Source organism: Strix aluco, chromosome 4 (assembly GCF_031877795.1).
Source record: "Strix aluco isolate bStrAlu1 chromosome 4, bStrAlu1.hap1, whole genome shotgun sequence".
Classification (NCBI taxonomy): domain Eukaryota; kingdom Metazoa; phylum Chordata; class Aves; order Strigiformes; family Strigidae; genus Strix; species Strix aluco.
In genome coordinates this window covers 12,674,084-12,697,752 of record NC_133934.1, presented here as the reverse complement: position 1 = coordinate 12,697,752, position 23,669 = coordinate 12,674,084, and the positions used below count along the sequence as shown (strand labels likewise).

At 38.2% G+C, this 23,669-nt stretch overlaps 1 protein-coding gene across 1 annotated transcript in view; it reads left to right on the top strand.

Annotated features, from left to right (window-relative positions):
- SORCS2 (sortilin related VPS10 domain containing receptor 2) overlaps window positions 1-23,669 on the top strand; it is a 572,656-nt gene that overhangs the window by 471,780 nt on the left and 77,207 nt on the right. Inside the window, exons 5-8 of the mRNA XM_074822047.1 lie at window positions 152-225; window positions 11,674-11,738; window positions 13,912-14,030; window positions 18,141-18,230. Coding sequence (XP_074678148.1) covers window positions 152-225; window positions 11,674-11,738; window positions 13,912-14,030; window positions 18,141-18,230 — 348 coding nt within the window. The remainder of the gene's footprint in view (window positions 1-151; window positions 226-11,673; window positions 11,739-13,911; window positions 14,031-18,140; window positions 18,231-23,669) is intronic.

The window sequence follows — 23,669 nt, the reverse complement described above, 5'->3', positions numbered from 1 at the left end:
TGAAAAACATTGTAGAGAGTTCCTGGTAATGATTTTATTTTTTTTAATTGGTGTGCAATCTGTCATTTTAATAGTGACATAGGACCTGTCTTTGAAGATGTACAACATTAACAGTTTCCTATCATCTAATTTTTCTTTTTTTCTTTTGTAGGTTTATGTATCCATTGACTTGGGGAAAAAATGGATCCTTCTGCAGGAAAGAGTTTCAAAAGATCATATTTTTTGGTAAGAAGCCTGCTATTTTCCAAATAAAAAATGAACAGCAGAAGTATTCCATTCTGATCAAGAAAGATGTTTCCAGAGGTATTGATGGGGGCAGTATGAGCCTTGGCATCTTTTACAGATTGAGTATGTCAGCGTTGCTGCATCCACTATTACAAATTCATACTCATGCCGGTGATCATACTGAGTGTCAGCACGTATGAGGGTTATAGGTCTGAATCTATGGAGCCCAAGATTTAAAGAGAGCTGTAATGTCCAATGAAATTGCTCTTCGTTTTACTGGTGAAATTGATCTTTAGAAAGGAGAGCAGTCTTTTTTCAGAGAAAAATCTATAACATTTTTTTAAGAGAGGTTGAATCAGACCTATTAACTGGAGTCATATATAAACTTATACTATTAAAGAAACTGGTGAAAATATGGCTTTATCGAGTACACATACATCAAATGATTTCATTTTTAGCTCAAATATTTTACGCTCTCAAAATGTTGACAAAGTGATTTAAGCAGGTTGACAGAATGTTTGAAGAATAAGTCAGTGCCTGCTTTTTATACAAATGAAATTAATTTGAAAAGTGTGTAACAACTTCTACACCAAAATTAACCATTCAATAGTGTTTTAATTAATTTTATATTTTAGAATGGTCAGTTTGCACACTCAATATTTTTCTGATTTCTATTGAAAAAGCAAGAGAATTCCCTCTTTCACTTTTACTTCTGTGTGTAAGTATGGACTGTGCATATCTGTATCATTACCAATAATCAGTATTTTTTATTACAGGATTAGTCATAATATGCTAGACACTTCTGTTCCCTAAGTGACTTTTGATTTTGGTTGTAGAAGAACTCTGATCAATGTCATTTGTGTAAAGTGTAATTATCTGTATGTCTATGGAGCAATATCTAGCTTCCAGCAATATTTTATGGTTTGCTATTGGTGTTGCCAGTATTGAAATGGATATACCTGATCTTGGTTGCAAGATTTGCAATGTGTTTGGCCTTGATGCTGTGATTCTCCTTCTTCGTGTAGTTGCTTTTCTCTTAAGCTGAAATAGATACTCGTCCTGGCCATACTCTGGCAAAAACAAACCAAACAAAATCCCAACCTGCTTAAACTGCTGGTGTAGAGGTTAAAGCATGCAGAGCTGTTACAGTACCTACAGATACATTGGCCCCTGGCTGAAAATGGAACTTGGGGAGTCCAAAGGTGTGCTGGCAAGTGTGCTGCTGCTGAAGCTGGCCAGGGGGGAGGTTGTGACCCAGGTCAGGGATATGTGGACAGATTAAACCCTGTTTAAAAGATCTGGGTGCACAAGATCTAACCTGCCCTGCTGCTCTGTTGGTGTAATTACCCCTGGACATATCAAGGGAGGTTTTTCACACTTCCAAGTCAATCTCTTTTTCAATCTGCAACCTACTTTTAGAAAACCAGCCTGCAGTTGGTTTGTAGTAACACCCATCTGATTTACTCCAGTTTGTCTCAACCTTTTCTGCTTAAATACTTGAGTCAGCCTGACACTTTCTGCTTACTTGCTCCTACAAAATATAGCCTTATTGATGAACTTATTTCTACACAGCAGCTGGAGTTTCATAGGCAATACACTTTACAGGTCTCTTAACTACCATGTGAAAGGATATAATCATGTAGAAATAACACAGTGGGTCAGAAATGTCCACCTTATAACTGATTTTTCCTTACAAGATTATATAGGGTGTAAATCAGGAGGACATGTGGTTCTCTGTCTTTAACCAAAATTTTTTTTAAAATGTGTTAGGTCTGAAAAACATCAAAGTCACTAACATGTAAGAAAGAACAGTGGAAGCCTCTCTCTTGCAGACATCTTTAATGATGGTTTTCTTATCTGAGTCTAGGTATATTTAGCACACTTAAATTATGAAAAACATAGCATACCACTGAAATATATGTCAGTTTTACTCTGACTCAATCAATCTGCCAGTGGTTTTTGTATGTAAGAATTAAAGCCAGCAAGTGCATGTTTAATATTAAGTCTGTATTTTGCTGTGTTTCAAAATCCTTATGTTGCCTTATATCATTCAGACACAATCAGGGAAGTGTCCTGGATCTTCGATAGAAATAACTCCCATGTAGTACTTCAAAGTAATGGTTGTTCATAAACGTCACATTCCTCTCAGATAAGAATAATAAATTCTAAGAGTCTGTACATTTACAACTGTTAGAAATATTTTCTAGGTTTTTGTTTTCCCCTTTTCTGTATATAGACCGTTCTGATTTCTCTCAAGGAGTATTTCAGCCAGCAACAGCAAGGATTTGGGAGCAGACATTTAGTGCCTAATCAGTACCAAATGATCCTTCTCTTAAACTTCCATAGAAATAAAACTATATAAATATATTTTACTTCCAATATCATATGAGACACTGCAATATATAAAGAATCTGCTGCAGGTGGAGAGTTGAACGCGATGGCCTTCCAGTGGGAGTTTGTCTGTCATCATGCGCAACTTTCCACTACTTTATGGCCTTCATCACCTAAGTTATCCGAGTGCTAAATAGAAATAGTAGATAGAAATGTAGTTTTCAACAGATGTGAGAATGTGGGCTTTTTCATACCTTGACTATCAGCACACTAAGTCCAGTATTGATTTCTTGGCAATATATAACATCTGATAGGTGAAAGTAATTCAAATTAATTGTACATCCAACTATAAATGAGGGCATGGGTCTTGCTGGTACTGGCTGCTTGTGCCAAGAACATTTCACTGTGCAGATCTTTAGCAGATGTTTCTTCTCTGATTTCAGTCAAGCTTTGTCACTGAGGCTGATAAAACAGTCCAGGACTTTTATTTCAGCCTGGTAACTACAAATATCAGTCATAATATTTTCCTGTGGTTTGTAAAAACAATTTTTTCCTGTGCCTTCAGCAGCAGCCAGATCTTCATGTATTTCCTGAAGAAGCTTTTTTTTTTTTACTCCGTGAAAATCTGAATGGAATTAATTTAATGGGATGCCTTATGTATTTATATTAAGGGAAGGTCAGTAGGGACTGAGTATTTTAAATTATTTATATTCAGATCTTACACTGTAGGTTTATGAGCAATACATTAAAATAATCTTCTAGGATTTATTTGCTTTTCAAGTGTTCTGGACCATCCCTTAAGTATCTTTGCAGATTTAATGTATGGAATTTGGTCTTTCATGATAGTGGAACTAATGCAGAGATTATTGGTATCAGTGGATAGTGTATACTACCATCTCTATTTTAGGAGCATGGAATATTTTCTTCCCATCTGTGATATAGTGTGGCATTTTCTTAACCCCTCCCAGCTGTTTTCCCAATTTGTTTCATTTATTCATTCAGAAAGGGAAGTTTACTGATCCTTCATAACAGTTTTTCTTCTCTTAGTATCTTAGGAGGTAAAACAGGCTTCCTAGAGAGATGGTCAATGCCCCAAGCCTGTCAGTGCTTGAACCATTTGGACAATGCCCTTAATACCATGCTTTAACTTTTGCTTAGCCCTGAAGTGGTCAGTCAGTTGGACTAGATGATCATTGTAGGTTTCTTTCAACTGAAAATATTCGATTCTATTCTAAAAACAAAAGAGCTGTAAGGCTGCAGATAGATGTAAAGGTGGTAGCAAAACAGATGCATTCTAGAAATTTATTTTTCTTTGCTTGTTTTCTCATTCAAGTTGAAATGATAAAATCAAAGTATAGAAAAAACACCTGTTCAGAAAATATAGAAATACTGAAAATAAATGCTCTAACGTTGTTCATTGACAAGCTTTTCTTAGTTTTTCAAAGCAAAATCATGAAATATGGATTTGCAATTAACTTAATAAAATGAAATATTGTCACACTGTAATTAAAAACAAAAAATTTCATTTTTTATGAACATTTAGAAAATAAATGTTTTATTTGTGTATAAATACTAGCTAGGGAGATTCAAATCCTTTTTTTTTAACGTGAAAAGTTTTAATTTTGAGCAAATTCTTGTGCTTTAAAATTAAGAAACTTCGATTACCATGACAAGATTTACTGCTGCATATAAACTGCAACTGGACATGCAGTATTGCCCCAATGTGATGATTTCTGTTTAAGAGATGTTACAGTACCCATCTTTTATAAGTACTTTTTCTAGTTCCTGGTGTATTTGTAGGAGGGAATGCAAAGAGATATGACCTATCCCAGCCAAACATTAAACACCCACACATCACACGGTATATAACTGGTTTTATACATCAAGTCCATTTTTAAAAAAGAATGGTGTATTATGTGGTAATCCTTGAGAAGAAGAAAGAGCAGTGCAGTTTGGGATTCCTCTGGCTCTGCTGCTATTCTTCTCAGTCCCCAAGGCTTATGCGCCAGTTAAGTTCCTTTTGGTTTCTCAAAATAGAGATAGTAATACATAAGCAAAGAACAGATTGTGAATCAGCTGTCTACACCAGCAAAAATATACCCCAGGACAGTAAGTCATGAATCGGTAATTACCAGAGAATTAGGCCCAGCACATTTCCTATATGAATCTGTCTAGAGCCTTAGCAATGCTTTATGCTCGACTCACTAGGATATGTGGATCCTATGCTATGGGTATCTGTTAGTCTTATTTTTAGCTATAGGTTCTCCATTTTCATGAGAGGTGAGAACATAAAAATAAAAAATGACGAGTTTATTTGGGTAGAGCAGTTGTTCTCAGGGGACCAAAGTGCTGTTCTCATCGTGAAATCCCATACGAGTAATCAATCACAGCTGTACCCATTAACGTCAAGTGTAGTGGGTTCTGGCTATTCAAGTGTCAGCTGAAAGGGGGAATTTCAGCAATGTTATGCCCTGAAGGAGAGAGAAATGCAAAGAGGATTTCACTGAGCCTTCAACATTGAATTTTGTGTGAAAGGCACTTGTGTGCAAAGCCAAGAATCTGTGTGGGCAGTCATTCTTATGTTTGACTTAATCACTTGGGATGGTATTTGTTTCTATTTCTATCTGTGTGGTGATGTGTATGACTGTACTGGGTTTATATGGCAAGGTCTGGTAGCAGAAGCAGGCAGGGCTTCTATGAGAAAAGACCAGAAGCTGCCCCCTGTCAGACAGAGCCTGTTCCAGCCAGCTCCAAGGCAGACCCACTGCTGACCAAAGCTGAGCCCATCACTGACACTGGTGGCACCTCTGTGATGATGTATTTAAGAAAGGGTAAAAAAGCTGCACAACAGCATATGGGAGAGAAGAGTGAGAAAAATGTGAGAAACAGCCCTGCAGACACCCAGGTCAGTGAAGCAGGAGGGGGAGGAGGTGCTCCAGGTGTCAGAGCAGAGATTCCCCTGCAGCCCGTGGTGCAGCCCATGGTGAGGGAGCTCTGCCCTGCACCCATGGAAGTTAATGGTGCAGCAGATCTCCACCTGCAGCCCATGGAGAACCCTGTGCCAGAGCAGGTGGATGCCCAAAGAAGGCTGTGATCCTGCAAAGAGCCCATGCAGGAGCAGGCTCTGTGAGGATCTGCAGGATCTGTGACCCCATGGAGAGGAGCCCATTCTGGAGCAGGTTCTCTGGCAAGACCTGTGGCCCCATGGGGGATCCATGGAGCAGTCTGTTCCTTGAAGGATTTCACCCCATGGAAAGGACCCATGCTGGAGCAGTTTGTGAAGAACTGCAGCCCATGGGAAGGACTCATGTTGGAGATGTTCATGAAGGACTGTCTCCCATGGGAGGCACCCCACGCTGGAGCAGGGGAAGAGTGTGAGGAGGAAGGAGTGACAGAGACAATGTGTGATGAACTGACCACAACCACTATTCCCTGCCCCCCTGCATGGCTGTGGGGGTGGAGGTAGAGCAATCGGGAGCAAAGCTGAGCCTGGGAAGAAGGGAGGGGTGGGGGGAAGGTGGGTTTTTAGTTTGTTTTTTGTTTCTCACCATCCTACTCTGTTATTAATTGTCAATAAATTAATCTTTCCCAAATCAAATCTGTTTCACCAGTGACAGTAACTGGTGAGCAATCTCCCTTATCTTGACCCATGAGCTTTTCTTTTTTTTTTCTCTCCCTGTCCTGTCCTGTTAAAAGGGGGATTAACAAGCCGCTTGCTGGGCACCTGGTAGCCAGCCAGGGTCAAGCCATGGCAATGACAAACCACTCCAGCTCTGATGTTTGGATAAAGGTGGCAGGAAAAATGATTTTGTTAAAAAGCATTTAAGCACAGGGAGTAAATAAGTAGCAGCACACATTGGCTGTGTAGGGCATCGACTGAATCATTGAAGGTCTGTCTTTCAAAGCAGATGCGAAGGCAGCAAGGCCTGGAAGACAAATCAGTCATAATCAAACGTATTTTTAGCTTGTATGAATCAAATCATAGTTTTGTGTCCCTGAGTAAACAGGTTGCCAAGAGTCAATGCCATTTTAAGCTATTCAGTGAAAACACTTGCATGCTTTTGACTTGCTTTCTAAGGAAGGCAGTGCCCTTAAGCCAATCGCTAGAAATCAGTCAGTATAAACTGGGAACTTGTTTCTTTTTGGATAAACTTCATATTCAGAGATTATGATAGGAGCAGATTGAGGAGACTGGCAACTTTTCAGGTGGCCTTTGATGGAGGTAGGAGCGAGTAGGTTTGTTTTGATTTGGTTTTGTTTTCAGATGTCTAGTTTGAAGATGTCTCTTCATTAATATGCACCCAAGTTAACCGCATCAAATATTTAACAATGAAGGGATCCATTGGAGGTAGAGAAAATATATGTCCATGGCAGACTCTACTTGATTAGTGTTTGCAGACAACTACTCCCCTACAAAATGAGCCTGGACTACTGTAAACAAATAAGTGTTTCCTGCTTGAAGTAAAATATGAATCATAATTATCATATAAGGGACTGATGCTTACAGTTCACATTTTGAGATACATAGTGTTACATGTCAGTGGTAATTTTTGTTCATGTATATTACATAAATATCAAATTTCAGGTGACTATTCGTGTCTTTATAACACTGCATGCAACTACAGTAAGAAAATACTCTGGCAGTTTGTGAAGAAGAGAGGTAGCTGAATAAAAGAAAAATAATTAGTAAAATAATGCCAAAGGTCTCATAATTGGAATTCTTAACAGAAAATTTGAAACTTTTAGAATTTTAGCATAGTTATTTAAAAATATAAAATACCTAACGGTTGTATCATGGAGTATACATTTATACACAGACCAAGGCAGATGCAGAGGGCTTGTTAGTCCCCTCTGCTGCACCATCTTCATGCTGATATAATGCTGTTAAGGTCAGTGGAATTACATGGCAGAGCACTAATGCAGATATGTGAAGAATTAGGTCATACAATGCTACTCTTTCAGGAGAACTTCCCTAAAGTCTAAAAAACCATATGCATGAGAAAGGGGTCTACTGTCCCTCAGGAGACCAAATTCATGCCTGAATGGAAACAAAGGTGCCCTGATTTCCCTCTGCTTTTCATCATGTTTTATTAGATGCAGCTTTACATTAGCAACATTAGACACGCACAAAGGCTGCACCAAGGCTGAGGCAGTTTCACCTCTGCACCATCAAAAGAGCTATGTTTCTGCTTTTCTTCTGCAGGATTGGTGCTTAACTTCTGGCATGATCAGGTAATTTAGGAAACAAAACTAATCCCTGTAGGACTAGTTTTCCAAAGAGGCTCAACATGGTGTTAGACAAGCACAAGGAAGGTAATGGGAACTTATATTCACAGGAAAGGGAAGGAGCATATTGAGGCTGCATATATTTACACCACCCTACAATCAAGTTAGGCTATTTTAGTTCTGAAGTGTTGTAACCATGCTGTTACATGATCTGAAGTGCTGGTGTGTTGCACTTGCTTTATCCAGCATGATATGCTTGGTCAAGAGATATTTCTTTTCTTAGAGGAAGACTTGTCTGATGAAAAATTAAAGTTAGTCTGAATTTCACTGGAAATTTCAATGGTTGCATACAAAATGTTAAAACAACCCAGACCAGAAAACTCTAAATTCAGTGGCAAGCTCTCCTTTACCAAGTAAAACAAATAAACTAAGAAGTGGTCCTAGATCGTTCAGATATGAACGTTTTCATTGCAAACTACTGTGAGAAGAAAAGTGGGGGAATTCTAACCAAACCAAACCAAAAACCCTGCTGAAATTGAGAAAAAGAGATAGTTTCTGAGAAAGCTCTTGTTCTGTTTGAGGAAAAAAAGTTAAAAACTGTGCTGAAACGTCAACTAAAAAGGAAGCTGTTGGATTGTGTCTCTGCTTTATAAGACAGAAGAGTTCCTATCCTAAAGCCAGCTGAGAAACAGTGAACTGTCCTTGTGAGAGGATGTGTGCACACAATCCTCACACTGGTACAATGCATTTATGTTGTGGTAGTAGTAAGTTTGTAAATGAAAATGCAAAATTTCTCCCTCAGTATGAAAAAAACATATAACTGAACCTTTCTTTTAAATGGATCATTTACTATATGTGTTCCTGTATGTACATCATTTGCCCATCATTTTAAGAAAGCTGTGTTGCATGGGCAGAGAGACCTAGACTGTGTTTAGCCCGCACAGTGTCATACGACTTTTCGTTTCATTCATGATGTAAGCACAAGAGAAATAACAGTATTGCTTTTTAAAGTACTATTGGCAGAAGAGTCAACTGAAATGAGTAGATTAGTTTACTCTTCGGGGATATAGCTTCAAGTTCCCTGCATTACTTGTACTCTGTTCTGAAGATTTTCTTAACAACCATGATAGATGGCATCTTTTTTTCAATAAAAGAAGAATGAACTGTTCCTAGGTGTTTGCAAGGCTGGGTGAAGGGACTTCAGAGTTCAGAAATTCTGCTATATAGCTGACACTCAAAAGTAGACTTTGAGGGTGTAACATCTTCAGTGAGTAAACTGAGTTTCTGCTATTAATAGCTCATCTGTACAATTCAAGTACTGAAAAACTCAAAACATTTTTGAAATATTTTGCTTACTTAATTTATGCCTTTCAGAAAGGATAAAGTCTGCACTTAAAGGGTGCATCTCACCTGTTAGACTTGTCTGAAGTTAGAGATCTACAGGTATGCTTAATGATAATTTCTTTTGGCAGCCTTGGGACTTACATCTTTTAAGGGTCACCTCTAAATTAGGCAATTCCCAACGCTGGGACCTGGCAAGTTCAATGGGACATCTGAGGTTGTGAAGGAGAGGCAAGATTGGGGACACAGAATGGTGTGGCTTAATCTGTTAGAGGAGTGAGAAGAAATGCTTGTCAAACTGCAGCATGGAGCTGTCATCCTAAACCTTCTTTATAGTCAATGGACACCATGAGAGGGGATCCAGCTAGTTTAGGAATAGAGGACTTATGTTTTGGAAGTAACTGTTTTCCTGGTTAATGAAGGGTAGTTTTAAAAGGAGGGGTAGGGGTAATCTCTGAACTTCAGGGGAAAAGAGGTATTACTTTCTCCTGGCTGCATTAAAAAAAACCCTTCCCTGTGACTTATTAACATGTACTCAAATAAAAGTCTAAAGGAGAAAAGTAGTCTGGGTTGGAAACTTTCATTTTCTGTGTCCATGCAGTGCTCATGAAAACAGATCAGTTACAACCCCTTGCACTAAAAGATTACACTGGAAACAAGATTAGAGGCTACTTGTGCCAGCTGCCACTGTTGGAACATGGTAGATGTGAGATCATTGTCACTTCTGAGCTGTCGAAACAAGTATGAGAAGGTAAAGATATTGACAAATATCTCAAACTGTGCTTGTGAAATCATGTATGATAAATTATAGATGCAAGATGTTGTTTCAAAAGTACCCAAAAACTATCTTTGCATTATTGATGCTGTCAGGCTGAGCCTCAGAAAATTTCAGCCCTAAAGTTTCTGTTAGCTTGTGGTTCAGCCGCATGAGGTCCAGCGCAAGAAGTAAAATATTCAGCAAACATCATTTTCTTCCCTCAAAACTCTGACTGCAGAGTTGATAGCAGGTTTGATTTGGTGTTGTGAATATCTAGAAAAATATATACAGCTCACACAGCAAAAAAGTTCAGAGATCCTTCCCTCTGCTCATATATATTCTTATCAGACTGCAGTGAATATAACATCTTCTCTGACTTAATGTGTTGCCTCTGAAATGCTAGAATAGTTTGTGTTTCGGGACCTATTTCTTAGTAAATGCAAGATTTTTCCATGCATTTACTAAAAAATTCCCACTAGAAGTTTCCTTCGCATCTAATGGCTTGGCGGGGGCTCATCCCTCCCCCTCCTCTTCCTCCTTTAGACTGATCATTTATCTTATTAGGGAAAAACAGCATATGTGATTATTTCTGGTTGTTATGCAGCAGTGGAAATCATCCAGTCTCTTCCCCCTGGCCTGCGTTCCCAAGGAGCCACCAATTAGCAAGTCTGAGTTTTAACCGCTCCTCATAAATCAGTGCTGTTATAATCATTAAACAATGATGTAATTTCAATCCAAAGTATAGCCTTATTGCATTTGATTATTAATAATTGTATCAAAATGATAATTTTCTCTTAAGTATTTTAATGGGCTTTTTTAATATGTGCATCCAGCTGCACTTTATCACTCAATGTATCTCCTCTGCGTGTCTTCAACTCACAACTGCCGACTTGATGGACTCTTACCGTGCCAGTGAAGAGCCTTGTGAAGAGCTCTGGGAGTGGGTCCGGATTCTGCTTTGTTTAGTGACAGCACAACTGTCAGCTCAAAACTTTCTCTGCAGCATCTGCCTGACTAATGACAATGGAAGGGCCAGAAAACAGTGCAGCTGGGGCTGCTGTTCCCAGGTTGGGATGGAAGCCCTGGGGGTAGAAAACTCATCTTTTTACTTAGTGTATTTGACATGGGAGATATTAAGAGAAAATCAGCCTTTATTCCCATTACACCTTTTCAAAGTTAAACTGCACCCTGATCAATTCTGACTGAATTACCTTCTCAGGATATTCTTCTCAAAATTATTCTTCACTCTTCCTTCATCAGAGTGGAATCTACTCTTCTCTTGAATATACTAACCAAAGATATATCAATTCGCTATGGAAGCCATGTGTCAAGTTCAAGATTTTTCTAATAAGGATGGAATCTAAGTCTTTTTTAGCACTAAATCTGCCTTGTAGTCTCAAATGTCAAATGTAATTGTAAAAAGATGCTGTAGCGCTTGCCAGTGAGTGTGTGTGTATCTCTGTGTGTGTATATGTATCTATATATATCAATTTATGATTATGAAGTTTTGTTTCCAATTTCATACCTATTTCTGTTTTTTCTCCAGTTGGTCCTATTTGTATGCATATTTTAGTTAAGGAGATTCTAAAGAAATTTAAGGAAAAACATAATGTCAAGTACAGAAAAAATAGTTTCCATCTAGACATTAGTAACAGGACATAATAAATGGGGTTATTTTAATTTCCCAGCTAGAATGTTAAAGCTGGTTAGTATGAAATCCTCTCTTTTCTTCCATCCACATAATTACTATTCTGTAGCTGGCTCTGCATAACTTGATTGTATTATGTTCTCAGGGCCGTTGCTGGAGTTGACGGAGACTCTGATTTAGTTCATATGGAAATCCAGGACCCCAGTGGAGGTATGCAAATGAAAATGTTATCAGTTGATACCCTCGTGTATAGTAATTTCTCTTTGTTTTGGAGAGTACTTTTTGGATTGTTTTTAAAACTAGTCAGAAGAGAAATTATGCAAGTCAGATTCTTTTTGTTTATCTGTAGTCAGCAAAGCTGTCCTGTTGTATAAAAATATAGTATATTTTTAAATTTACTTGTTTTCCACTCTAAGATGAATTGACGTCAAGATGCTATGCTCCGTTGAAAATGTCCATTAACAGTGCAATTTATTCTGGCAGTTAAACATTGAACATTTTTCCCTGATTTGCAAATAAAACTGGCAATACAGTGTTAGTGCTGGGTAAGTGTCTGTTGAAGTGAATCGTTGCGTATGACAGCCTTACTGCACTAACCACCATCTACCAGAATTTCCTCATGTTATAGTATCCAGTATACTTTGAGACTTCAAAAGGCAAAGAAATGAAAAAGCAGATTAGCAGTCAAAATGTGCTGTACTAAACAGTCTCCATGATTCGAAAGAATTCCAAGAAACTTGAATAGTTTCTTGTTACCAACTGTACTCTTGAAAGACAATTTAATTCCTTGAATCAGATCATCTAAGCTCCTGTGCAGTCTTAAAAATGAGTTGTAAAGACTGCACAGTCTGATTTCCCCATATCCAGTAGCTTTTCTTCATTTCAACCCTACTAAAGAATCAGTTACCATGTTAAAATTTGGATGATGAAGTTTCTAAATCTTTTAGTCGTGAGATTTCTGAGATGTGGTGACCCCTATGCAGCCCCACCAGCTGCTCTGTTTAGAGACAGCATAAGAAGATTCTTCAGGAGCTGGATGGAGATTTTTTTATTATTATTTATTTAACAGAAACAGCAGAAAAAGAAAAACTCTCATGAACTATCTCCTGGATGAGTTCTCAACAAACTGACTTATAGTCAGTACAAGCATTGGCATTGATTTTAGTGGAAACAGCATCTTTGTACTACCTATCTGATGAAGAGCTATAATGCTTGTCATGTGAATTATGAATGACTGCAAGACTTCTTGATGCCCCATGGCTGTGCTTGCTACAATATCCTTGTGGTGATGATTTGGACATAAGCAGGAGAACTTCGATTGACTCTATCTCTTAAACAGATCCAGATTTTAAAACAAAGATTTGTATCTAGTATACTGGTTTGGACTTTTCTAATTGAAAGTCATAAAGTGTGGAATGCATTTACTATCACACTGCAAAAGTAATGAAGATCATGGGCGTGCATTATTTGCTCTTTTATACTGTATCTGGAGTGTGGGGAGAATTAGTGATCTATACATAGGCTTGTGTATATAACATTTTTCTCGCTATGCTTGGGAAAGTCACCCAAGTACTTTGTGCTCAGAAGCTTGTGACAAAGGGTGAGCTGTACAAGGGTTTGAATCTAGGAGAAGGTCTTGGGCCATACCTGGTGTGAGATATGATTATTGGCTCTGCTCTCTCTGATAAGAGCAGATTACATCAAAGATGTGGTGATACTGTTCTAACAGCCCAGGCAGAGAGGGTATTCCTTGTCCATTGATAACTGGAGAGAAAGGGAGATGCCACAGCCTCCACTGATATAAATTAATACAGGCTTTTTCAGTAAAGTTTTAGCTCTGAATATAGAAGTCCTGCCCCAACAGAGCAGTTCCAATAACATGTTAATAATGTGTCTTAACTCACCTACAGAGCTTTGAAAATAGCCTTTAAAATTCTGCACTGTCTATTAAACAGAGTCTGATTCTCTTCTCACTTATCACAATTTTATACTGGGGTTGATCTATTGATTTCGGTTATGTTGTGTCAGGCTGCCATTTCTCCAAGTGAATAATTTGTCTGTGTGCATAGGTTAAGTGAGAAAAGAGGCTCCTTCTATTATCCCCACCCATGAATGTCTCATTCATCTAACCCCTAATCTCTCTGGACCAGCAAAATTTGGATAATAACAGGCTGCCTCCCGGGAATGATCTGAACTTTAAGCAGTTAATATATTCTCAGTACATTGGAAATTGAAAAACTCTTGTATGAGGGTTTAATATAATAATTTTACAACTAACTCACCTGGCAAAGGCAGCACTTTCCCTACATGAATAACATTTTCTACTGCTTGCTGCTTCTTCCCTTGATAGCCCTGTCATATGTTTCTGTCTCTCTTCCCTCAGGTTATCGCTACATCACTTGCCAGATTCAAAATTGCTCTGATAAGACAATGACAGTCCAGTTTGCTGGTGGCACTGATCGGGATTCCCTGACTGTGCAGGATGACTACATATTTCTTCAGGTACTGCCACTTTCTGGAGAGACGGCCCATTTTCAAATTCAAAAACAAAATTTTAAAAAGTGCAGCAACACTGTAATTTAGGAGCATGGAGAAACCTGTTCCAGAGTATGAATGTTGATTTATGAATTTTTACATGGAACAAAGCATTCCTTTATCAGTCAAAAAAGACAATACATCTTTCATTTGTGTGGACAGTTCCCTATTCATATGGTTGATTTTAATTTCTCACTGACCTAGCTTTAACTATATAAAATTTTCCAGTGGATTGTGTAGTTCAAAGTTACTTTTTATAAATACTGTTTTGTGTTAGGCAAAATGCTACCCTTTTGTTCTTATGCTTACAACCTCTTCTGGGTCCTTTCCAGTACCACCATAACACAAAAAGGTTCCCTAAGAAAAGCATCCAAGGAAAGACACTGACAGAGTAGTGGCTCAGCTTCTTCATGTGGATTCTTCTCTGAAGAGGTTTTGCTGGGGAAGAACTTACCTGGCTGTGTGTAGGAACCAAAAGGGTAAAATGACCATAGCTGGGGAGCAACTTAGAATACAATCATAGAATCATTTAGGTTGGAAAAGACCCTTAAGATCATTGAGTCCAACCATAAACCAAACACTGCCAAGTCCACTACTAAACCATGTCCCTAAATGCTAAGTCTACAACTTGTGATGGTCTGAATTACATTGGGGTTATTTCATTCCCAAACTACAAGACCTGCGTGCAGAAACCTGGGCTCGAATTCTGTCAGCCTTATGGCACCAGTACAACTCGGGCACACTTGAAAATTCCATTTTATGTGCTTGGGAGTGCTTGTGATCTGAATCTCTCAGAGCTGCAAATTTTTCAATGAATAATTATGTCCTCCCTGTTTTTTAAGATTTTACTAGGGAAGTTGCTTGTACTTTCCTCAACGGTTGGTACAATTTTCCCATACTTTGCTATGATTTGCTTGTTTCAAGGCTTGTCTATTTATTGACTTTTGCAGGAAAGCAATATCATGGCAATGGATAGGTCTTCCCACCGTTGCCTCGATGTACATCGGATTGGCTTCTTTGCAGCTTTCCCCCACTTGTGGCTGTTTCTTCCAAAAGTATCTGTAAATTAATGGAGACACCAAAGATCTGTCCTCCTCTTGTTTGTCACAGCCATTTCAAGCGTCCATATGGCTTAGAACATTAAGCACCACAAAGGAACAGCAAAATGGATTTGGGAAAGAGCTTTTGAATTAAAGTAGGCATTTTTCAGCTCAGGTCTAGCACTCATGGCACTCTTTTTGCTCAAAGGTATTATTACCTGTGGCTTCTCCCAGGCACACTCTAAAATCTATTTCACGGTGTGTAGACAGTGAGAAGTGCTTCTCACCATGTGAACTTCCAGACTGCTGTGCTCAGCAAAACACCGGGTGCTTCCTCTTCAAGCATTTTGTTTTGCCAGACGTCTTGTACAATTGCAACTCGAGCTGTTGTTATTCAGTCTCATGCCAGGCATGGGCAGACATAAAATGGAAGTGCAACCTGGAAACGTGCTCATAAAGTAATAGACAGTTGTTACTAGAAAAATTATGCCATTGGTAAAGTAGTCTCTGTAGATTTGAGATCTGTCAATGCCAGTAGATGAGATGTGCGTGTATTCCATATAAAGGGGAAACATCTCTAGTCTTCTCCTTTCCAACTTATCTGCAGTAAATCACAGTATGTAACATAAATCTCTATTATTACTAAATTGGTTTACAGTTAGCCATTTCTATATTACTGGAGGCTAGAAGATAACTGGGATCCTGTAGTCACATCTGAAGTGTAGCTGCCCCCTGAGGTGAGATGCAGGACACTACTTACCTGCTCCAGTGAAAGCACACAGAGCTGCACATCTGAGAAACAGCATACTTTCAAAACCATGTGAAAATTCTTTTATCACTACACTAAAATATTGCCATATAAGTTAGAATCAGACCAGGGACTTCTCTTAATATCACAGCAATATCTGTGAGAAAGAAGATAGGACAGAATCATCTGTGCAAAAAGAGAGGGGAGTTTGAGACTGTCTTATTGCCTCTAGCATGTCTCACATCCCCTGAGCTGTGCAGCTGTGAATCAGATGCAGGTCTGTGCTGCTAATCCTGGCCCAGCTCTCAAACTTTTAACATCTTAGAGGAAGATTTCAACCCCATTTCTTTAGTATGTCTCTATCCACAAAGAACAGGAACTTTCTAATACTCATTTCCAGTTTGTACTGACAGTCAGTTTCAGAGGTGATTTTAGTAGGAGGATTAAAGTTTCAATACTGTTTTTAAGCACAGACCAGCCTTTAATGTCAGTGAGGCTTGACACAACTAGTTACTTAACTCCGATTCTTTGCTGTCTTGCATAATCTTCAGTCATTTAAAATGAGTGACGTAAAAAAAATGCATAATGAAAAAGAAGGCTATGAAAAGATGGATAAGACTGCTATTTAACACTAATTAAATAGATGGTGAAGGTTTTGGTTTAATCCATCATTTAACAAATCAGATTCCTAAAGGGCATCACATTCTTTCTACCACAAAAAAAGGAAATTGGTTTAAAGAAAGAGTGAAAATGATTACAATATTAAATAGTTTGATATCTTTAAAATATTCAGGCAGGTGGACCTGCTGTAATGCATCAACTTTATTTTTACCAAGCCAAGCCAAGTTTGCATGCTGCAGGGTAGCCTGTCTTTCAAATCAGCTTCCCTTTTTAAACACAAAAGTTGAGGAGAAAAGCAGTGAGATTGGGGTAGGATTTTAAATGGATTTCCTAAATCAACGAAAGAAGATGAGTCTGTGCTTCTGTTCCACCATCTGATTTGTCATGGACAACCAGAGAAAAATTTTGGACGTTTCATTTCACTTCTTACTTTTTTTTTTTTTTTTTTTTGACCAGTCCATTCCTGCAAAGCAGCCACACTTTATAAACTTAGGGAAAATGACTGACTAGCCATTACCTAGCTGATTTTCTGGGGGAAAATAATGTGGAAAAAAATATGAAATACTATTTACCAAAAGCTAAAACCTTTGCTAATTTAATCTGATGGTTCTCAAGAGGCTTAGTTGGAAATATGCCTCTTTATATACCAGCAAAGATTTTGGCATTATGTTTCTGACTATAAAAAGCTAGGGAGGCTGTTAGTTGAGTATTTTCATTGACATTTATTTAGAATCTTCCTTTTGGTACTTTGCAACATTATTTGCATTATTATTTTTTTTTGTGAATCAGGGAAAAGTCTTAAAATGACCAGTGTATCTGCTATTACAGAGGAGAAAGAGGCTAATGGGTAATAGTCATACAGCAGTGTTTCTTTCAATATGTGTTTCTGTTGGCTTTCTTTAGTGAAAATCTCCATAAACCCCCAAGTGTTTTACCTAAAACCTGATCTGTCTTCAGTTCCACACATGCAAGCAGTTGAAATCTGTGTTTTACCTCTCTATTTAAGCATATAACTGTGTCTTCAGGACACATCACTGACTTGTAAACTGACCAACCAATGGATTCAAAATTGCAGCATTATCTTCCATGTGGCATGTCAGCATCTTGCACTGGAAAGTTTTATCCTCTGTAGAAAATATTAGTCAAATATAGTGAATGCTTTACATGTGTGAGCATGATTTATTCAGGTTTTTGAGCTCTGCTTTGAGTTGTGCTGTTGGAGTACCACTTGCCCTTAATGTACCTGGTGTTCATAGGCAGTGTAGCTCTTCCCTACCTCTTACCTGGAGGGTTTTGCTGCCTGGACTTCTATGAAAGGGCAAAGATGTGGGAGGCCAGTACATATCAGAGATACCAGTAAGGATTGGGGAAAATGAGATGCTGAAGTCTCAGGTATCACCCAAGACAGCTGAAATGGCAAAAGAAGGAAGTAAATCACTTTTTTCTTCCTAAAGAGGAGGAGAGAAGAAGAGTTTGAGTCTACTTGGACACTATTTTGTCACAACTTTTTGATTTATTCTTTTGGGAGTACACTGTGCAAATTAATTGCATGCAGTAAAAGTATTAGCTAGGTATTTCAGTTGCAGGTTAAAAAGAAAAAAATCTTCCATCTCAGACTCTTTAGATTTAACATAAACTGTCACAGGGTTCTGTTTTTCCTTTGTATAGACAACATCAGCAAATCGGACTAAGTATTATGTGTCTTACCGCCGAAATGGCTTTGTACAGATGAAGTTGCCAAAATATGCACTGCCAAAAGTAAGTATACACGTTTTTCTTTCTATTTATATATATTTCTCATCTTCTCTTTCTGCCTAAACTAGTTTTGTTCTTTTATTTTTTAAACCTCATTATTCTGAGATCACAATTTCTCCTTGCAAAGATTTCTGAATCCCATTTGTGGTATATTCTTACCCTACTGTTTTTATTCTAGGAATGTAGTATCTCATAAATCATAGAGGGCAAGAATGTACGATAGCTTATTTGTTATCAGTTACCACAACAGTTTTTGAGCTTTGCTTCCATGAAGCAGTGCTTCACACCCAATGGCAACGTAATGGTACTGATCGAGTGTTCTTTCAAGAATCAATTACAATTTAATCCCACATGGTCTTTTCTGGTATAAGCATGAAAAGTAATATATGAGAATTTTACCAGCTGATGGTGCTTTATTTCATTAAAGAATCCCAATATGAACTTTGATTACTTACAAAATCGCAAGGCTTGTTGAGAGGTTCCTTCAGTCTAGCATATTTTTATAGTGACAGGGTTTCTATATTTGCATAATAAATCAGCAATAAAACACAGACAGATATTTACATATTGTCTAACTGATGCAATTGAATTTTTGTGCTGCACACAGTGTGTTTCCTAACTTTATAGTTAGAAGGCTTCTGCAGTCCTGAAGAATAACGACTTAGAAGTTTTAAAGACCCAGCTGGATAAAGCTCTTAGTAACCTGGTCTGGCCTCACAGCTCATCCTGCTCCCAGCAGGAGGTTGGTCTGGAGACCTGTTGAGGTTCCTGCCTTTTCATGTGATTCTGTTTCTTACTTAGCAGAGAACTAAGACATGTTACCTTTGCATGTGTTGAATTGCACGGGTTTAATTCATTGCTCATCTGATGAAGGACAGTGGAGTACAATGTATTTCCTTCTGCTGTTATTGTTATGAAGTAAAGAATGTGTTTAATATTGGTTTTTTTGCCTTTGATTTTATTTTAATTATTTTTATTTTAGTCTAAGTGGTGGTCTGAAGTATTCTGGTTTAAAATGTACAACATATTAACAAAATCCTCAAGTCAAATCCTCAGATATCAGTTGAACAAGAATCTAAAACTTGGATATGCTCCTACTAGCACTATAGAAATAGCTATGTATTTATCTATCAATCTATCTGTTTTGACACAAAATGTATAGCCAAGGACAGGTAAATACATCAACCCTTTCACATATTATTTCAGGTTTTTTAAGGCCTTCAAAGTAGCCTTTATGCTTTCTTGGGGGCATTTGTAAGTAGGAAAACAGCAGAAGAATAGCCAGTTTTAAATGTTAAACCATGCCAAATGTGGACATCCCAAGGGACTGCAGGCCATGGATGGCCCACACTGGGACAGAAGAAAGCAAGGAGCAAGGGAGGAAAGCAAAGAATAAGCAAGGATTGAGAAAGAAAAACTTCCACAGATGACCCCAACCTCCTGCACAGCCGACTGCCTCACTGAAGGAGTTGAGAGGAACTAGATTAACACAAGCTGGAACAAGGGAGTTGAGAGTAGGAAGGGTGGAGAAGAGGTATTTGATTAAGCTGAACCTAGAGAATGGGGAGGAAGGATGTTTCCCTAAGTGTTTGTTTATACGTTTGTTTTGGTTTGTTTTTTTTTTTTTTTTTTTTCTCAATACCCAAATCAGTAATTTGAAGTGTGTGTTAGCTGGCAATAAATTAAATCAGGTAACATTCCCCAAGTTTTGCCCATGACAAATTTCCTGAAGTGTCAGCACATTAGTGCAAGTGTTGACTATGCTAACTTGTGTGGGAAAATGTTGTGTCTTGGGAAATGGAAGGGCAGAAATCTTGTAAGAGAGACAAGGGCATTTCTTCCTTCTGCTTCTGGATAGCTTGTACAGGAAGAATCTGTACCTTTCCAATGCAATTTCCTTCTCACGCCCAATAATCTGCTGCATTTGACCGAGGCAGCGCTGTTTGTCCTTCCTGATACTGCCATCATGTAGAAGATGGACATACTAACTCAAGTTTTTAATAGTTGTACAGAGTGCTATTATTATAGATGGTAGTTAATATTTGATGTGTGGATGATTACTTCAAGCATTCAGGACAGTGAATTATTTTTAACAAGTTGGATGTGTACTGTACCTCCTTAATAACACATGCTTCTGATTTAAATATCAATATCACAGTACCCTGATTAATAAAGGGCATGTTATTTGGGTTCAGATAGAGCTGTCTGACAGATCTGAATAAACCAGTGGAGGTTGTCAGAACTCAAGAACTATATGAGACTATTGTCTTGTAGGCATCCATGTTTGTAATAGGTGAGCTTGCATCAGTTGTGAAGAAGAGCAGCAAATGTTATGGGAGGGGTAGAGATAACAGCACACAGTGGGTAACCTAGATCTCTGTCCCGTGGAGCTTTCCTTGGCAGCAAAATCAGTTCAAGAAGTTCTCCACAGTCACGTATTTCTACTGCTCTTCAACACTTCACGATGATCTCTGCTGTGTTTGAGAAAACACACTATAAACAACATCAGTGTAGTGATCTCAGTGAAAAATAACCCTGAAAAATGTGTAATTTGTTTTTCAAAAAGCAGATCAAGAGGCAACTTGATAGTAATGAAGAAGCCTCCTCTTGAGGAGAAAATACTGAGTCTTAAAAGTACTTTAGTAGAGGAAGACCCACTGTAGCTGGGAGCTGATTCCAAATTCGAAACTGAGCTCAACTTCTTAATGGTGTTGGCGATTATGTATTTAAAAAAGTGCCAAGGAAAGTGACAGATATTCTAGGTTTTGAAATTTTCAAATCGTAACTGAGTGCCTTTCTGGGAGGTTTGCTCTAACCATATAGAAGTTATTTGCTCCTCGTGAATCTTATAAAATATGCAGAAATAATTGTTGGAAATTCTCTGGTTGGAAAGATTGGAGAGAGCGACTACAGGATCTAATCATCACTTCTAGCCTTAAAATGCATTAATCTGCAAAGGGTGCTTAGTTTACTGGGCATATGCTCTTACTGAGTACGTTTCTGACATATTCAAAAAGTGTCAGGTATAACTCCCTTGTATTTCTGTCGTATGTAGTCTGGATTGTTTGAAATAGTTCTGCATGCTGAATTCTTTGTCTTGGAAAATATGTTTTTTGTTTATTTGTCTTTTTTTTTTTTTTTTTTTTTTTATTGCTAAGCAGATTAACTCCAGGCTTGACTGAATAAATAAATTAGAAGTTAATGGTTTCATTTTGGATAGCGTCAATAGCTAGCTAGGAACAGGATGACTGTGTCATTTGGAAAGGGATGTTTTTGTGTTCTTCCTAGTTCAGGCAGTACCCGATGAGTGGAACGAAATAAAATGTATCTCTTTAGCATTTTGATGGTGCCTCCAAGAGAAGTTTCTTTGGTATCTGCACACAACAGAGCTGAAAATTTCACTTAGAGGGCCTGGAAGCCAGACATCCATTAGAACACTAGTGAATGTGAGAGATTTTAACTTCTTTAAAAGATACTTTTTTTTAAAAAGTGATTTGGTACCTTCGCATTACAGCAGAAATTTTAGATACTGAAGTAAGAACACAGCTCTGAAGTTTTTCATCAGACTGTATTTCAGTAGGAATCATCCGAGTGCAGTAGAAGTGTATCTTCCAATACAATTTGAACAGAAGGGAAAAGATTCATATCAGCAAATTACTGATGAAATCCTGCAAAGAAGCAGGATATCAGCAAAGATGCTGGCACATTAAGAGTACATCTAGAACATGTGAATGTGGAGTTGCTACTTTTACGGTGGTAGGAGATAAACAGAATGAAAGAATTTACAAAGACATTTTTTTAAAGATTAAAAACTAGCTTTTGAAAGAACTGAGTTTCCGGGTTTTTTAGGTATTAGATTTCTCCTAACCAGGAGATTGAAGTGGGTCTGAAATAGTCTGTATTGCATTTTTCTCCAAAGAATTGAACAAGGCTTCAAAAAATCTCCTTTCAAGTGCTTCATGTCACTGGCCAGAGTTTTTGAGCAGTGATTGTGTACAGGGAAGGAAACCTGTAGCCAAGTCAGAAGATTCTACAGGCTGGTCAAGAATGTGTCTAACAACATTAGGAGAGCTGTGATGGAACAGGAGGCTGTAGCCTGAGGGAACAGTGCTGGCCTCTTCAGATAGTATTCTTTTGCTGCACAAATGCATTTCATGGTGATTTTATGTACAGAGATAGAATGAACATTTTCAGACTGAGTAATTAACAAATGTTAATGATGTCTTGTTTTCCTTTCGATATGAAGAGGTTGAAAATCTGCAAAAAAAGATTATTCAATTCTTTTTATATTGTTTGTATTTGCATTTGTGTTTGTATTTGTCCAAATGTATCACCAAGGAGGAACCTAGAAAAGGATAAGTGTTTGTCTTTGGACATATCTCAAGTCCTCCTTACTTATGAATCAAAGGCTGCTAAAAGCAGCTTCCAGCCAAGCTTTACATGTGCTAAGTTTCTAGGCTCCAGCTCCACAGTGCCACTTAGGTCACCTTTTTGTAGCATACCATAGCTCCACATATGTACAGAGAGAAGAGCTGTTGGGGGCCATGTAATGAACAGAATTCAGATTTCTTTTTTCAGCTTTTTCCATGCTGTTGAGATATTTTTTTATTTTAGTAGCCTGTTTGATACTGACACTGCATTTGAATCACATAGCTGTCTCCTGCGTTTGACAGTAGTCAAGTACTGGCTGCTGCCAAGCAGGGTGGTAGCAAAGGTTGGTGAGACCATATTAAAGGTTGCCTGTATGCTTCCCAAAACAGAAGAGGAAATCTGGAGCTGTTGTTTTAAAAATAAATTGGTTTTAATACTACATTCCATTTTACCAAGATTGCTTGTTCTCTGCTGCTAAAACTAGATCAGAAGTTAATAACTTGTAGGAAGGGAATACCAAAACCAAGCCAAGAGAAGAAGGATTGCATTTGTGTGTCAAGATGGCTGGCTAGGCATGCAGGAGTGTTCCAGAGAGATCTAGCAATCCCCCTTGGGCTGTTTTCAGCCTAGAGCAAGGGTTCAGGTGCCATTGCTAGGAGAGCAGGTCTGCCGAGCGGCACAGGCTGCAGCCCCATCTGGAGAGTCATCACACTTGTATTGCACAAAAGTTTTTGAAGTTCTGATTGGCTTTGCCTAGAGAAGTGTGGTGTGGAGAAGGATTACATTGGGTTCTGGTCCTTATTCAGGATTTTGAGTCATGCTCTAATGTGACTAACAAAAAAAAACTTGGAACTAGTTCATTCAGAGAGTTTAAGCAAAGTATTTGTTAACAAAATTGCTGACCAAACCAAGGATCTCCTACAAATAATGGTAGTTTTACTGTTGCAATTTGGGAGAATTTAATTATTCTGAGTCCCCTTCCCACCTCTGGTAAAGTAAACTCCATTGTTAATGATCTCCTTTTATGAATTGATACAAGACATTCATTGATTCTGGATTTGTTCGTGCCGG